Here is a 16,604-nt window from a genome sequence, read left to right as displayed (position 1 = left end):
GCAATAGGCTCTTAGCCTCTGGCCCCTCTCTGGTCCAGTGAGCAAGTATTAAGTAGCCAAGACCGGCTATGCAGGGTCTGTGAGGTGGGGCAGCATTTGGATTGTGTACACCAAACCGTGCAGCCTGAGAGCTGAGGGAAAGGCTGACTTTCTCAGCTTTCAGCAGGTGTTTTGTTGTATTTTGCCCCCATTCCCCCACTCTCCCGCCCTCTGCACTGGCTTTTGTTCTTTAACGTAGTTTTCTAAAGATGACGCCACATAGGTGTACCTGGGGTGTTCGTTGGTTTTCTAAAAACTCATTCTGTTCTGTGGGTATTTAGACGGGCATTTTAAGATTCAGCTATAAATAACATTGTCATGAATTACTTTTTAAAGTTGGAATAACATTTGACCAAAATCATAGTTCAGCTATACAAACATGGTGGCTCACCCTGTAATCCCAGCACTGGGGAGGGTGAGGTAGAAGAATCATCACAAATTCAAGGCCAACCTGGACTAGCAGTGAGGTCTTCCCCATACCCTCTTACCTGTTAGAATAATTAAGCAATATATCCCAGTTTAGGATTAGGTAAGGCAGTGAGCTTTGACTGGGGTTTGCCCTGCATAGTGACAACTCTCCTCTAGCCCACAAAACTGCGGCTCCACTGTGCAGTCTCACACTCAGTGTGCCTGCTATTCTCATTTATTTGTCATCGACTCATCACTGTTTTTGCTTTTGATAAAGTATTAAATGACAACTGTCACATGTTTAAGTATTGGCTAAAAAATGTAACATCCCTTGATTTTAATCATGATCGGCTCTTGCTCATTTTGTCTAATGCATGAACTTAACACTGGAGATACTGATGAAGGATTGTGTGTTTGTGTTTGTCTAGGACATGTCTCAGGAAGGCTATGGAACTAGAGCTCAGCCTCCTCTGGCCCCTGGAAAATCCAACCACGAAGACTTGAATTTAATACAACAGGAAAGACCATCGAGTCTACCAGTAAGACATTACTGTGCTGATTGGAAAACATAATGAGTTAAAGGGTTCTGAAAACAATTGTTTTGTCTGCTCTGTTTTATATCACACACAGGAGAGAAGTTTCTAGGTTTCAGATTTATTGAAGAACTGTTAGCTTTTAGGCGTCTTCCTGGAGAGCGCTGTGGTTCTGTTAAGTCTGCTTTGTGTGCAGTGTCTCTCACTCGGGCACAGGTATCAGACAGCCACTGTCAGAGGTTCTAGGGCTGGCTTTGTGAGCAGAAAGGAACTCGCAAGATCGAGCTTCTAGCTTGTTGAATTTTTGGTATCGGTACAGAGCGGAAGTGTCAGCACAAGAGTTGAAACAGAAAGAAATTCTGCTTTGTGAAGGGTGCATCATAGAATCTGATGTCAGTAATCTGAATTATTTCTGGGACTTTATATAGAGAGGTTTCCACCCAAAAAGTTGAGTTAAAATTTGACGAGCAGCCTGTGCAGGGTTTGCTCCAGCAGCCGTGTGGTGATGGGAGTTGTCTGTGATGCCACCACAGTTGCTGCAGTGCGCTGTGGTGATGCCAGCCACAGTTTACCCTTGAATAGAGAACCCAGTTGAATGAGATTTCTGTATTAACTAAAAGAATACATCTGTAAGACAGTCTTTACATTTAACTTCCTGTTAGCTTATTTTGACCTCCAAGTATTGTTGTTGCTGTTAAATTTCTGTTACAGTTTGTATAAAACTTTAGCTGGGAGAGTCATGATTTTTAACTTAAATTATAACTTGGCACTAAGTAAAATTCATTCCGTTCCCTTTACACCTTGGAGGAGCAGCGTTGGTAATGGATGTAGTACTTGATAGGCTATGTACATGCCGTGTCCACTTAAGTCAGCTGTGTACCCTTGTGTTGGCTGGAGGACACACACTGTCACTGAGTCTGCTGTACATCGCTGTGAAACCCTTGTTTCTGTGAGGGAGGGGATGAGTCTTACAGAAAAGTCTCTTGTTGGGCTGTGATTAGTTCTTTTTTGGAGGAATGAAAAAGGCAGTGGAGTCTGTCTGTGTTTGTCAGAGGCTTTTTAAAAGCAGGCAGTTAGTGTGAATAGTGTGCAGTGTGACCATGTGAACAGTGTGCAGTGTGACCATGTGAACAGTGTGCAGTGTGACCATGTGAACAGTGTGCAGTGTGACCATGGGAACAGTGTGCAGTGTGACCATGGGAACAGTGTGCAGTGTGACCATGGGAACAGTGTGCAGTGTGACCATATACAGTGTGCAGTGTGACCATGTGAACAGTGTGCAGTGTGACCATGTGAACAGTGTGCAGTGTGACCATGTGAACAGTGTGCAGTGTGACCATGGGCACAGTGTGCAGTGTGACCATGGGAACAGTGTGCAGTGTGACCATGTGAACAGTGGGCAGTGTGACCATGGGCACAGTGTGCAGTGTGACCATGTGAACAGTGTGCAGTGTGACCATGTGAACAGTGTGCAGTGTGACCATGTGAACAGTGTGCAGTGTGACCATGGGAACAGTGTGCAGTGTGACCATGGGAACAGTGTGCAGTGTGACCATGGGAACAGTGTGCAGTGTGACCATGGGAACAGTGTGCAGTGTGACCATATACAGTGTGCAGTGTGACCATGTGAACAGTGTGCAGTGTGACCATGGGCACAGTGTGCAGTGCGCATTGCTTTCTTGGAGCTGCTTGCAAGCTCAACCATCACCAACACACACTCCTCATGCCTTATTCAGATGGGTGATTGATAACCAGCTAATTCTATTTTAAAAATCACTGTATTTATATCTATATGTCCATATCTATGTAGATATAAAGGCATATAGCATATAATTTGTTACCCACTTATGATTACCTTGCCTACTTGCGCAGAGTATTTCAGGCTTCTCACCCTATCTTGTTCTTTCTATGGCGCTGTTAAAAAGGGAAGGGAATATCTGCTCTGGCATTTCTTTCTAGTTTTGTTACTGTTTTGCTTTTGAGCTCACAGAGGCTGATAGACTTGTCCTTAAATCACATTGCTGTGATCCTTTTTCCATTCTGTTTGTTTTTATGAGAGCAGAGCTTCCAGGTTTTATGGAAGTCTGGATGCATATGGATGGCACAGGGCTGGTTGGGATAGAAACTGACTTGATTTACGTGGACTGTAATGCACTATTTTCCTTCTGCAGGGCTTCACATGCCTAAACAGTCTCTATGTGAGGTTTACAAATATGTTTTTGTTTATATATTGCTGCTTTATTAGTTGTACATAATTAAGGTAATTATGGCTTCAGGGAACACTGGTCTTTGTCACAGCTTTGATGCATGCGTTTGTACGGTGTGACTTCATGAGATGCAGTTGCTGGCTTGGCTAGGCTGGGATTCAGGGGTTGTGAAGCTGCTGTCAGTCATGTCTGAGTTTGTTACTCGGCCCCTTGTAGGTTGTCACTTAGGCTGGGCCTTCCTGCCTTATTGCCATCACTTTTCTCTTTAAAGATGCCTTAAGACAATGTAATCCATGTTTGGGGCTTTGTGTCTCACGGGATCTTTTACAGCACAGTATAATGGTTCTAATGTATGGTCTTAGGTCTGCCTATCACATATAGATAGCAAAAGCAGATAATGCTTCTTGAGTTTTTCTTTGTTTAGCCCAATTTGGTCCTGGAGTCCAGGGATGTTCTAGAGAGCTGCCAGTTTTCCGTGTGTGATGGATCCCAAAGAACTGTATTCTAACACCAGGGAAGAACTGTGTTCTATCATCAGGGAAGAACTGTGTTCTAACACCAGGGAAGGACTGTGCTCTAACACCAGGGAAGGACTGTGCTCTGACACCAGGGGAGGACTGTGTTCTAACACCAGGGAAGAACTGTGTTCTATCATCAGGGAAGAACTGTGTTCTAACACCAGGGAAGGACTGTGTTCTAACACCAGGGAAGGACTGTGTTCTAACACCAGGGAAGGACTGTGTTCTAACACCAGGACTGTGTTCTAACACCAGGGAAGGACTGTGTTCTAACACCAGGGAAGGACTGTGTTCTAACACCAGGGAAGGACTGTGTTCTAACACCAGGGAAGGACTGTGTTCTGACACCAGGGAAGGACTGTGTTCTAACACCAGGGGAGGACTGTGTTCTATCATCAGGGAAGAACTGTGTTCTGACACCAGGGAAGAACTGTGTTCTATCATCAGGGAAGGACTGTGTTCTAACACCAGGGAAGAACTGTGCTCCAACACCAGGGAAGGACTGTGTTCTAACACCAGGGAAGGACTGTGTTCTAACACCAGGGAAGGACTGTGCTCTAACACCAGGGAAGGACTGTGTTCTGACACCAGGGAAGGACCAGGGAAGAACTGTGTTCTAACACCAGGGAAGAACTGTGTTCTATCATCAGGGAAGGACTGTGTTCTAACACCAGGGAAGGACTGTGTTCTAACACCAGGGAAGGACTGTGTTCTAACACCAGGGAAGGACTGTGTTCTATCACCAGGGAAGGACTGTGTTCTAACACCAGGGAAGGACTGTGTTCTAACACCAGGGAAGAACACCAGGGAAGAACTGTGTTCTATCATCAGGGAAGGACTGTGTTCTAACACCAGGGAAGAACTGTGTTCTGACACCAGGGAAGGACTGTGTTCTGACATCAGGGAAGGACTGTGTTCTGACACCAGGGAAGGACTGTGTTCTAACACCAGGGAAGGACTGTGTTCTAACACCAGGGAAGGACTGTGTTCTAACACCAGGGAAGGACTGTGTTCTGACACCAGGGAAGGACTGTGTTCTAACACCAGGGAAGGACTGTGTTCTAACACCAGGGAAGGACTGTGTTCTATCACCAGGGAAGGACTGTGTTCTAACACCAGGGAAGGACTGTGTTCTAACACCAGGGAAGGACTGTGTTCTAACACCAGGGAAGAACTGTGTTCTAACACCAGGGAAGGACTGTGTTCTAACACCAGGGAAGGACTGTGTTCTAACACCAGGGAAGGACTGTGTTCTAACACCAGGGAAGGACTGTGTTCTGACACCAGGGAAGGACTGTGTTCTGACACCAGGGAAGGACTGTGTTCTGACACCAGGGAAGGACTGTGTTCTGACACCAGGGAAGGACTGTGTTCTGACACCAGGGAAGGACTGTGTTCTAACACCAGGGAAGGACTGTGTTCTGACACCAGGGAAGGACTGTGTTCTGACACCAGGGAAGAACTGTGTTCTAACACCAGGGAAGGACTGTGCTCTAACACCAGGGAAGGACTGTGTTCTGACACCAGGGAAGGACTGTGTTCTGACACCAGGGAAGAACTGTGTTCTAACACCAGGGGAGGACTGTGTTCTGTCACCAGGGGAGGACTGTGTTCTGACAGCAGGGGAGGACTGTGTTCTAACACCAGGGGAGGACTGTGTTCTAACACCAGGGAAGGACTGTGTTCTGTCACCAGGAGAGGACTGTGTTCTGACACCAGGGAAGGACTGTGTTCTATCACCTGGGGAGGACTGTGTTCTATCACCTGGGGAGGACTGTGTTCTAACACCAGGGGAGGACTGTGTTCTGTCACCAGGGGAGGAAGGAAGCTCATGAGCTGAATAAACTCGATAGACTTGCCAGTGAGAGGAGGGCAAGCAAGCCAAGCTTCCTTATTCCACATTCCTCTACCTTTGCTGCCACCAGAAGGGGATAGCCCAGATCTCACAAATGAGCCAGACTTGGTTGGGTCTTCCTAGAACAAATAATCAACTCAAGATCAGTCCTTCACGTGTGTCCAGACGATGATCAGGTTTTAGTTCATTCCAAGTATAGTCAAGTTGACAGCCACGATTAGCCGGACACTGGGTTTCACCAACCAGGAGCTTACTGTGTAGGCCAGGTCAGCCTTGAACTCACAGAGCTATGCTTGCCTGCCTCTGCTCTAGAGCATCTCCGTGAAAGCATCCACACTCAGCAGATGTAGTAAGATACTTGTTGTTTGAGACAAGACTCCCTGTGTAGCCCTGGCTGTCCTGGGACTCACTCAGTGGATCAGAGTGGCCTCCAACTCAGAGCCCTAATCCATTTGCTTTTGCTCCACACCTATCAGTAGTTATTTCTTAATTTTGTTTGCTCAGAATGAGATAGGTGCTACATTTTTCTGTGTGACCTATTTTTTTCCCCTTTAACATGTTGGCTAGAATTTGTCCAGACAATCCCACTATTCTTCAGCTGCCTCTTTAACTGAATCCTTAGGGTGCCTTCATGCCAGGCTAGAGCCTGCCTGCCTGCCTGCCTGCCTGCCTGTCTGCCTGTCAGTCTGTCTGTGTGGGTCATTTGGTTCCTGATGATCTTTGGTTGCAGATACAGTAAACATTTTCCAGTTGGCTTAGCCAGTGTCTCCCATTACCTCAGAAAGCAAAGAGCTGATAATTTTATTCTTGTTCTCTTGTCTTGGGCCTTGACCAGTAATATTTACTTTTTACTTAATGGACTAAAACTAAGCTCTGAGCAAAGTTCCCTAGGCAGTGTCTGTCCACTTCTGTAGCTCTTAATCATCCAGTTCTCCTTGCTGATATGTGTGAGTTTAGACGTGAGGATTTCAATTATTGATAAATCTTGGCATATAGCATGTAATATAAAAATTATCCTGAAGCTCTCCCTCCCTTAAGAAAGCGCCGCTTAGAGTTTGAGTATACTCTGTAGTTTTCTTTGCTCCCGATACTGAGAGTAAATGAAGCAAGCGTGCTAGGAAAAGACGGGCCGGAAGGTCCGTTACAACAACCCCTAACATGTATACTGTTATTTTGCAAACCTTGGGCACATCTCAATTTTTAGTCTAACCTAACTTCCAAAGTTGTGATCAAGTACATCAGCTCCCTAGTGTTATTCAGACAGGTTTCTTGTGACACTTGCTAATGCTTTCATTATGGTTTTTATGATTGTCTTGGCTGCTTGGTTTAGACCTGTTCATTTTATCATTGGGGATCTTTCTCGGGGTATTGCGTTAGCCTCGCAAAAGTCTGTGTCCTCTCTAGGTTAGTAACACCAGTCGATTGCGTAGGTGGGACATCTACAAAGGCAGAAACTTGTCATTCTCAATACCATTTTGTTTTCTTCGAATTTGCTTTTCCCTGGTGATCTTGAGTTTTAGGGAAGAAGTGGACAGTCTGGATAATTAAGCAAATAACAGCTCAAGCATTCTTTTCTTAGACATATATACTTTTGCTTGTAAAAAAGTAACTGACAAAACACTAATCATTGTGATTTGAACCACTGTAGTACAGAACATATGTTCTTTGTAAAATACTAATGACTATATAAAAGGAGTAATCAAAAAATGAAGGCTCTCTTTCTTTCTTCAAAAGAACCAGTGTCCTCTTGAACATGGAGAAGAGCCATTCATATGCCCCAGTTTGGACAGAACCATTTTGTTGAGCTTGCCCCAGGTAGATTGGGGTGGGGGGTGGGGCTGCAGGGTCACAGTTCTGCTTACCTGGCTGTTCTGATAGTTCTTGAGAGGAGGCACAGTGGTAGGGTAGTGGGGTAGATTTACAGATATTGGCTGTTTTAGAAGTTCCTCAAATCATTAAAACCCAATTCTTGACCCCATCTTCCTCAAGCAGGAAAGTCGGGAAAGATTGATTGACATGCAAAGAGTTTGATTTTCCAGTCAGCTAAATAGTGCTATGTCTGTCTGTGGAGTTGCCCTTTTGAAGGAGTAGGGTACTCAAGGCTGGCCATTCTTAGAGTAGGGAGTGTTAAACAGGACAGCAGATGCCTTACAGAGAATGCTGAAAACTCGTTATTATCAAAAAATACACTTTTGGGATGAAGAGTCCTGCCTTTGAGGAAAGAGTCTCTGGTTTGTCTGTATTTGTGTTAGTCTTTAATAAGCTGTGCATTTTGAAAATAAGAACATTGATATCAAACCAATGGTGCATTTAAAGTCCGTGAATTGGATACTGTGGTTCATTTGATGACTGGTAGCCAGTGTGGGGACTGGACAGCAAGCAGTCTCTTAGCTGGGTTCTGATTTCCTAGTTCTCAGCCCAGCCCTAAGCCTATCTCAGCCCGTTGGCAGGTTTCTGCAGAACTTAAATCTACCAGACGAATGGCTGCTAGATGAACTCTTTGGAAAGTTTCTTATTTGTAGCTTGAACTTGATTTAAATGGTTGTCATAAAAAGGTTAAGAGTGTAGCTGTCTTCCATTGATTGATCCTTCTCAAATCATTTTAAATGCTTAAAAACTTACAAGTTGATGAAAGAAAAATCTTAACGCATCTTCATGCTGCTCTGAGAGTTCAGGCAGTTAGTGCTTGTGTGTGGTGTTAGCTGTTAGCAGTGTTCCAGAGGAGGCTCTCACTGCACAGGGTGGAGTAGGCGGGGCTCCCTGGGGCAGGTGGGTCTCCCCAGGTAGTGTTTGTTCTCTGTAGGTGGTTCCTCTGCCATTGCAGCCTTTGCAGAAATGTGCTCCATTGGGCCAATTTCAAACTAAAGAACATAGTTTGGATGTTCTAGGGAATTGGAAAAGGGACACATGACTTTTTGTGTCTTACAATGTATTGTTTTTCTTGGAGAAGCTCACTGTGCCATCCAGACACAGCATTCCCTCAGAGCAGGCAAGCAGGAGGAGACACCATAACCGTAATTCCGGGGAGTCCCATGGGCCTGCGGTCATTTCAGAAAGAGGATAGAGCTGAGCAAGGCAGGAATTGGGAAGTGTACGACTTCCTTCTTCCAGAACAGTAGTCCACTTCAATGTGTAGTCTGTAAATGGAAATTCAGTACAACTTTAACAGTTTAGACTTCTTCCAGGAAAAGAAAAGGTTAACTATAATGGGAAGCCTGAATGAATGAATATTTTAAAGAACCATAGCCCGCTTTCCAAGCAGGAAAATGCTCATGCACACAGTGTTTCCTGACTGACCTCTTTAATCTGGTAAAATAGATGGATATTTCTTTAACTTTAATTTTGTTTGTTAGTTTGGGATTGAACCCAGAGCCTTGTGCTCACTATATTGACTCTGTTACCAAGCTAAGTTGACTTCACCAAAGAATTTCAAACTCAGTGTAGCCAAGACATTTGTTTAGGGACAGTGCATTAACTTTCAAAAATTTGTTTCAATTTTAAAAACAGATTTTTAACTAAGTTTACTTTCTGCAGACTTTCTCATCTAACGTTCTGAAGATTTCCACTTAACATGTGGGGGAAATGAATTTCAGCTCATTCTGTAGGACTGTCAATTAGTTCTTAAAAGTTAATGGAGGACTGAGGGAATGCTGTAAAAATAGACTGTGTCTAAGCCAAGACTAGGAAGGACTGGGACATAACTGATTCGCAGGATATTGGTTTTGATAATAGAAGGATAGTGATGATCTATAGTTGATAAATGGAGCTCATTAAGTAAGGGATGATAAATGCACACATTCCTGATTAATAGAAACATCTGCACACAAAATGGACTCAGCTTACGGCTCTTGGATGACCTGGGTGGGGCCATGGGGCATTTCTGGGACTTGACCTAGCTGTGCAGGATGGAGGCATGTCCCAGATTCACCTCAGACTGCCCTAGGCCAGATGCCTGGCATCTGCTTCTCTGGCCAGCAGGTGGGCTGGGGCCTGGGGGCACAGGAGGCAGGGCAGGAACTTGGTGTGGTGGCTGGTCACTGTGCTGAGCATGCTCACAGACCCTGGGCTTGAGCAGGTATGCAGAGCCCGAGGATACATTACAGTGGTTTTCCCTTCCTTGTCTGAGGATCCTTGATTCTCGGGACCCCTCCTGCTGTCCTGGTTTTGGCCACGGTACTGAAGGGTGCGAGCGCCACACCTCCTTTCTTGTGGTCTCTGCCATAGCCCTGCTTCCAGGCCAGGTGGTATGTTGGCCAGTGGGAGGCAGCAAGAGTGCTTTGCTGTGTATTATCCACTTTACTGGGAAAGGCTCTCAATGTACAGATTTTATGTTGCAGGTGATGAGAAGGCACACCACTGTTTGCTGCAGCGAGAGATAGGTGACCAGAAGGCACTCACAGTAGCATTCGTGCACTGGTCACTAGTGTTGGTGTTTCTTTGGGTCTAAAAGTAAATTTTTAACATTAACTGTCAGTTTAAGAGTTGGAATAAATACATGTATAGGAGGTTTCCCCAACCCATTATTTTCTTCTGCCACAATATGTAGGACTTTTAGAGGGGGTCGTCTCTCTCTCTCTCTCTCTCTCTCTCTCTCTCTCTCTCTCTCTCCTCTGTCTCTCCTCTTCCCTCCCTCCCTCCTTTACCTCTCTCTCATCTTTTCTTTTGCCTTCTCTAAATTGTTGTAAAATAACTGAATGGTCTTGTTTTCCTTTGTTTGGGTCAAGAAATTTTAGCTGAAAATTGTTACTGTGTGAAAGAAGATTATTGACTCAACAAGCCTTCAATTTTCCATGAATAACACTCCCACCCCTAGCTTCAGGAGCACGCTGCGCATGCATTCTATTTTAAAATACAGTCTGTAATTTAAAACAGGCAGTCGGATGCCCCACTGAACTTTGTTTAAGCCTGGAATAAAAGAGAGAGAAAAGTTTTAAGCTGCAAAAAGGTGGCCAAGCTTCCTCAACTGCCTTTTTTTTTTTTTTTTTTTTTTTTTAATAATGCATCCATTCTGTTAAAGAACCAGCGCCACAGCCGGTTTCACCCAGTTTCAGGCTGTGGTGTGTGTAGATCTAGTTTTCCTCCTTAGCCTATCCTGTGAGCTCCTCCCAAGGGCGCAGGAGTGTCCCTTGGCACTAGTCAGTGTGTATGTGTTTGCACATATGGTACAAGTTCAATGCATGCATGAATATTATTTCTGATATTAATTAATTTTGTTTGTTTTTGGCTGGCTTCAAACTCAGAGATCCTCCTGCTTCTGCCTCCCAAATGAGGTGATTAAAGGTGTGTGCCACCACCTCCTGGCTCTGACTCTAAAGGAATTTTGGCATTCATTTATTATAAGATAGTTAATATTGTGTTGGTATCATGTAGTAACGGTTTTAAGACACAAATGTTGACCACCAGACTGTTTGCTCTCTGAGGCTTGTAAAGTGCTCACTTGGAAGCAGCATGCACCCTTCGCCTTTTTCCTCCTTACAAAAATGACCAGTTCTCCACGATTTATATGGAAGGCACATGCTCTGTCTGGGGACCCTGCTTGTGCCAGTGTTGAGTGGCCACAGCTCAGCTCCTGGCTTCAGCTCAGCTTTGGTCTTGATTAGCTAACCCACGCCCTCAGGGTTATTGCTTCTCCTCTCTGGAAAAGGAGTTGCCTCAAAACACCCTCCATCTCCTCCATGATCACCGTAGGCCTTTTCTGTTAGTATTTAAGGAAAAGAGATACAGCTGAGCTCTCTTCTCTCCTTACTGAACAGTCAGGTGAGCAAGGCGAGCCTGCAGGAGAGCATCATTTTGGCTCCTGCTGCCCATCCTGCCATCTTGGTGCCGTTTATTTTTTTGTGAAGAGAAACTGGATTTATTTAGGAATTTTGGCCACCATAGAGCCTAGACCTTGTTTGGCCTCTTATTACCAATGGATACATAGCAGCTCTAGAGGGCCCTGCTCTGCCCTGCTGGTGTGATCGGTGTGGTAGTGTGGGCATGAGTCTAGGAAGTCTAGTGAAAGGCAAGTCCACGGGAAATGTGAGAAGCCACCTGGCACCTCCCCAAGGCCTGTTGTAGTGCAAGGTAGAAAGCGGGTTCAGGAGCAGGCTGCAAGACTCAAGTCTGGGGTGCGTAGGCCAAGGATGCCTCCCTGCACTGGGCCAAAGGGCAGCCAGCCTTGTGAAACAGGACAGTCTGCGTCCTCTGAACTCTTCACTCCTTTCTAATGTTGCCAAGTTTATTGCATGTTCTCTTAAAGTTACATACAGTAACATGGGCACTTAAATACAGTGCCCATGGACTCCAGAAAGACCATTGGAGCCCTGGAACACAGCAGTCGTAAGCCACCCAGTGTGTGTGCTGAGAAATGTCCTGTGTACTCTGAGAGTGTTTGCACTCCTAACCCCCACCCAGCATCTCCCTGGCCCTCCTCGGCTTCCTAACTGACAGGCCACGAATGGTGGAGGTGTTAGCAGCCCAGACGCCTGGGGACTAACTCTTACCCTTCTGGAGTTCTTTCCAGGAGGATGCCTTGCATCTCGCTGGGTTGTGTGTGTCTTACACCCCTCCCCTCCCTCTTCTCCCTCCCCTCTGGCTTTGATTTGGGGAGTACAGTGAGTGTGTGCACGTAGCATGTACACACAAATTCCTGCACGCATGCACACGGAGAAATAAGTAAAGCTGTTAGCTTAGGTGGGACGTCATGGGTTGTCCATTGACTTTGCTTCTAGGATGACATGGTGTACATCACTGACAACTGTGACGTTTTCACTTTCCAGCAGACATGGATCCTCTGCGTTACTCAGCTCGATTTACTTTCCACTGATCTTGCCTGTTTGGGAGGGATAGTTCTTAGTTTAATTTGTGTCAGATTCCTCTTCCCTGTATGAATATAAATATCTTTCAATGTATGCTTTTTTGGTCCTAGTATACAATTTTCTTTTTCCTTATGGAAGGTTCAAGTGACAGAGAACCTGATTTTTTTTTTAAACACAAATTTTTCAGAAGATGTTCTCTTTTAGTCTGTAGAGAAGGCTAGCCCTTTGAGCACCATGAGTGCGGTTGTACATGTAAAGTCCTGCAAAGGACATGGTGTCTGAAGAGATTCTTCTCAACTCTGTGGATGTCTTTGTTCTTCCTGGCCAGGGATATAGCTTCACAGCAGAGCAGTTCCTCACCTGGGGTGCGCAAGGTCCTAGGTTAGCTCAGGAGGGAGGAGCGTTCCCCCTCCACCAGTGTCTTCATTCTAGACCAAGCCTCTGCCTTTTATTCCCAGGAAAACAGGGAGCCTTTTCTCTAGAGATACAAAGTTTTGGTTTTATTGGTGTTTTGTTTTCGTTTTAAATGCTGTTTTATGAGCTAAACCCGGAACACATTATAGTCTCCAAAGACAATTAAGAAAGCAAGACAGGATTAATATTAACCAGTTTACATGTGTGCACTTTATGTATTTAATTTGATTCAGATTTTGTCTGCTTTGAGCTCAAATTCCCAGATGTGGAAATAGAAAGTTGCCAGTGTTTGGCCGGTGTCTGCAGCCTGGCTGCAGTGGACTCACTCAAGTCCGCTGCTTGTTCTCTGGGGCCGGCGGCTCTGCCCAGCACCGCACTTCACATGTTACCGTGTGCTGCCCTGCCAGCTTTCACACTCAGAACTGGCATCAGCTTCCCTTGAAGCACAGCTATTTTGCCCAAATATTTTCTGAGTTATTCCCCTTCCTCCTTAGGCTTTTCTTAGCATCCCTAAATGTTGACATCAAATAGGTTACAGACTCTCTCTCAGAAATTAAATTACATTGAACAATTAATGATTACTTCTTATGCCTAAATGAGTGTATTAGATGTAAAAATAAAGAAAGAAAAGTTTTAATGATTCCACTAGTTTCTTATGAGTGTTATTAGTATATTATTTTGAGACAGGGTCTGGTGCTAGTGTGCAGTCCAGTCCCACTTAAGCTCGTGAGGACCTCCTGCCACAGCCTCTCTGCAGCCCAGAGTTAGAGGCATGTCCACCGTGCCCTGGTTAATACTTGTTTTATGGTGCAACATCTTCCATTCAAAGAAACCAACAGAGGATTCCTGTTAACACTGTCTAATGCTAAGTAGCATCTGCATACAGTTCTGTAGGATTATTGGGTCCTGAGTCTGCTCCACCACTGGGCTCGGGCAGCTGAGGGAGGCAGAACACACAAAGTTGACCACGCTTATCCCATGGTGGGTGTCCATCGCCTGGTGGGTGTTTGGCTGTGAGAAGCCTCAGGACACTGCTCCAGGGGTGGGGAAGTTCGGTCTGTGGTGTAGGACACAGCTGGAGCTGGCTCGTGGGTCCCCCAGCCTTTAAGGAGGCCTGGGCCATCGGGTTCTCAGGCTCTTGGACATCCAGGTGCCGCTGGGATGTCTGGGAAGAGCTGAGAATGGAGTGGGGGTCCACAGGGCTGGATCTAGTCGGGACTGAGGGGGATAAAAGGGAATGCTCCGGCTGGTCCTTGGCTGGACATCGGTAGGCCTGAGCTTGGTGGTAGTGACTGGGAGCACAGGGAGGCCTTCTATGGGAAATTAGACAGTGGCTCTGTAGGTAAAGGCCTTCTCTGTGGCTTCCCACTGCGGATCCCAATGGAAAGAGACAGTCCATGGTTTTAAAGTGTTTATTGTCATGATGGCGGAAAGTGGGTATGTAAAGCTATACCCCTTCTCAGGGTGAGCCTGAGATTAAATACCTTTTGCAGGGAAGGAAAGTTCATTGGCTACGCCTCCAGGCATTTAGGCACCTCATTATAATGGAGATCTGTCTTGAGCCTTCATGACCTGTGGTCACATCCTCTACCTGTGAAGGGTCTTGGGGCCTTGCCCTTACGTGACTAATGACCACAAGTCTATAGAGGGCTCTGTGGCTAGTGACCGGCCTGGTTTCCTGGGAGTCAGAAGAAACACCTACCATCCCTTTCAGGGTCACCGGGGTTTCAGGCCTCCTCAACCAGGAACCAGGGTGCCTTTCATGGTCCTACACAGTTCTAGAATTCTCCTTTAGCTCGCGTGATTTTACGAAAGTATGTTGCTGTTTCATTGAGGTCTCTGCTGTTTAGTGATCTGAGCAATGGCTGGGGGATGTTCTGTCTTGAGATCTCATTGGACATGTCAGTGCTGTGACACTCCTGTGCTCATTCTGGCTTTAGGGAGAACACCGCACATGCCATTCTGGTAGAGCACCTCTCCTGCCTGTGTGCCGCAGTAGTACCCATGGAGTTTTCTTGGCTGACTTCCTTCAGATTTCTTGATTATTATTATTTGGTTGACTTTTTAAACATAAACACAGGCTGTTAAATTCCTACCCATCTTTGGTGCATTCTGGTCAATTTGGGGTTAATGATTTTTAAATGTGTGTCCAAGCTGGTCTTAGAGATGCCGTCTGTAGGTCCAGCTACGATGAATTCCACAGCAGGATTGTTTAAGCTCAGGAGTTCAAAACTGACTTGACCAAACATAGTTACAGTTGGCAAAGCATGCATGCAGGGACTGTCAGTGACTTTATGGCCTGGAGATGTCATCCTTAACTCTTTGCATGTGTGTGCGACACAACACATGCAAGTCCTCATGGAACCATGCCAATCAACGCATCCCCCAGCCTTGCCTCTTTAACTGCATGGTTCCCGGAGCTGGGAATGCATGTCCTACAGTCCTGAGGAGCAGCTCCTCTGCAGAGGCGTGAGCCTGCTGCTCCAGCCCCAGGCCTGACTGGCGGCTTAGCCCAGCTCTGAGCCGTGTGGCTGGCCGTGTGGAGTCGCTGCGACTCCTCATTTTAGTGGGGTTTGTTCACACAGAAAGATTCGGAAAATATTACTGGAGATTTTATGATAAAATAAAAATTCCCCCCAAATTTGACTTTTTCCCCCTTGGGTCAAGAGCAAATGATAAAGAGGCCAAATCCTTTAGGGTTCATGTCATAAACTAGGTCTAAGACATTGCAGATCTAGTGTGGACATTTGAAATGTACTGATAATTCCCAAGCGTCCTGCTCACCCCTGAGCCTCAGCGTGGTTTTCAGAGTGGGAATTGGTGACAGAGCAGCTGTTGTGACTGGAGTTCACCCTTCTGTTTTCTACCCTGTGGTGCTATCTGAGAATGTACAGAAGTTGCCGGAAAGAAGGCAAAAGTAAATGGGTAGAGGAGTTCTTGGTATGCAGTGTAGCAAGCCATCATTAACGCTCTAGATGGCAGATCTGTGGGGGAGCCTGAGATGGTACCCAGTGGTAACCTTTAATTTAAAATGCTGGTGCCAGGTGTTAGGTAACAAAGGACTGCAATCCCAGCACCTGAGAGGTATAGGCAAGGGTTAGGAATTCAGAACCAGCCTGATGACATAGTGAGTTCAAAGCCAATCCAGTCTGTATAAAAAGCCATCTTAGAAATTAAAAAAAAGTGGGGAGGGCTAGACAGATGGTTCATTGGTTAAGAGCATGGTCTGCTCTCTTCCTGAGGTCCTGAGTTCAATTTCCAGTAACCACATGGTGGCTCACAACCATCTGTAATGGGATCTCATGTCTGGTGTGTCTGAAGACAGCAACAGTGTATTCATATACATTAAATAAATAATATAAAAATACAACATAAAAATTATCATGCTTGTGTGTGCTTGCAGGTATGTGCATGTAGTATGGCGCCTGTGCACATATATACGTATACAGATACATTTAGGGAGAGGTGAGGAAGGGTACTGTCAATAATTATACTAATAATTATAAAGAGTGACCCTGTTTTTGTGGTCTCTTACTCTTCATCCCAGCTGTTTGGATGATAAATAAGTAAACCCATCACTTTGGGGTGTCCTTGGCACTCACACCTTGGAGTTTCTCATCCAGGTTCTTTGCTGTTCCTTCAGGTTCAGTGTTTAACCCAAAGACCCTGTGCAGATTTTGGGGAGATTACAGAGGAAATGAACATGACTGTCTTTGAAGTAGACACACACCTCTCATTTTTGCTGGTAGCCTGTGGTGTCCTTGGTGTCCTGGTCAGCACAGCTCTGCTTTTCTATCCATGTAAACATCTAAGGTTCATTAGAACAGTTG

General features: G+C 45.5%; 1 protein-coding gene across 1 annotated transcript in view; it reads left to right on the top strand.

Moving 5' to 3' along the window:
• Nucleotides 1-16,604, top strand: part of Arid1b (AT-rich interaction domain 1B) — a 345,497-nt gene that overhangs the window by 124,097 nt on the left and 204,796 nt on the right. The window contains 1 exon segment of the mRNA XM_032894759.1: nt 876-986. Within this exon segment, the coding sequence (XP_032750650.1) occupies nt 876-986 (111 nt within the window).

This window comes from Rattus rattus, chromosome 2, assembly GCF_011064425.1.
Source record: "Rattus rattus isolate New Zealand chromosome 2, Rrattus_CSIRO_v1, whole genome shotgun sequence".
NCBI lineage: Eukaryota > Metazoa > Chordata > Mammalia > Rodentia > Muridae > Rattus > Rattus rattus.
This window is presented reverse-complemented; position numbering and strand designations above follow the sequence as displayed.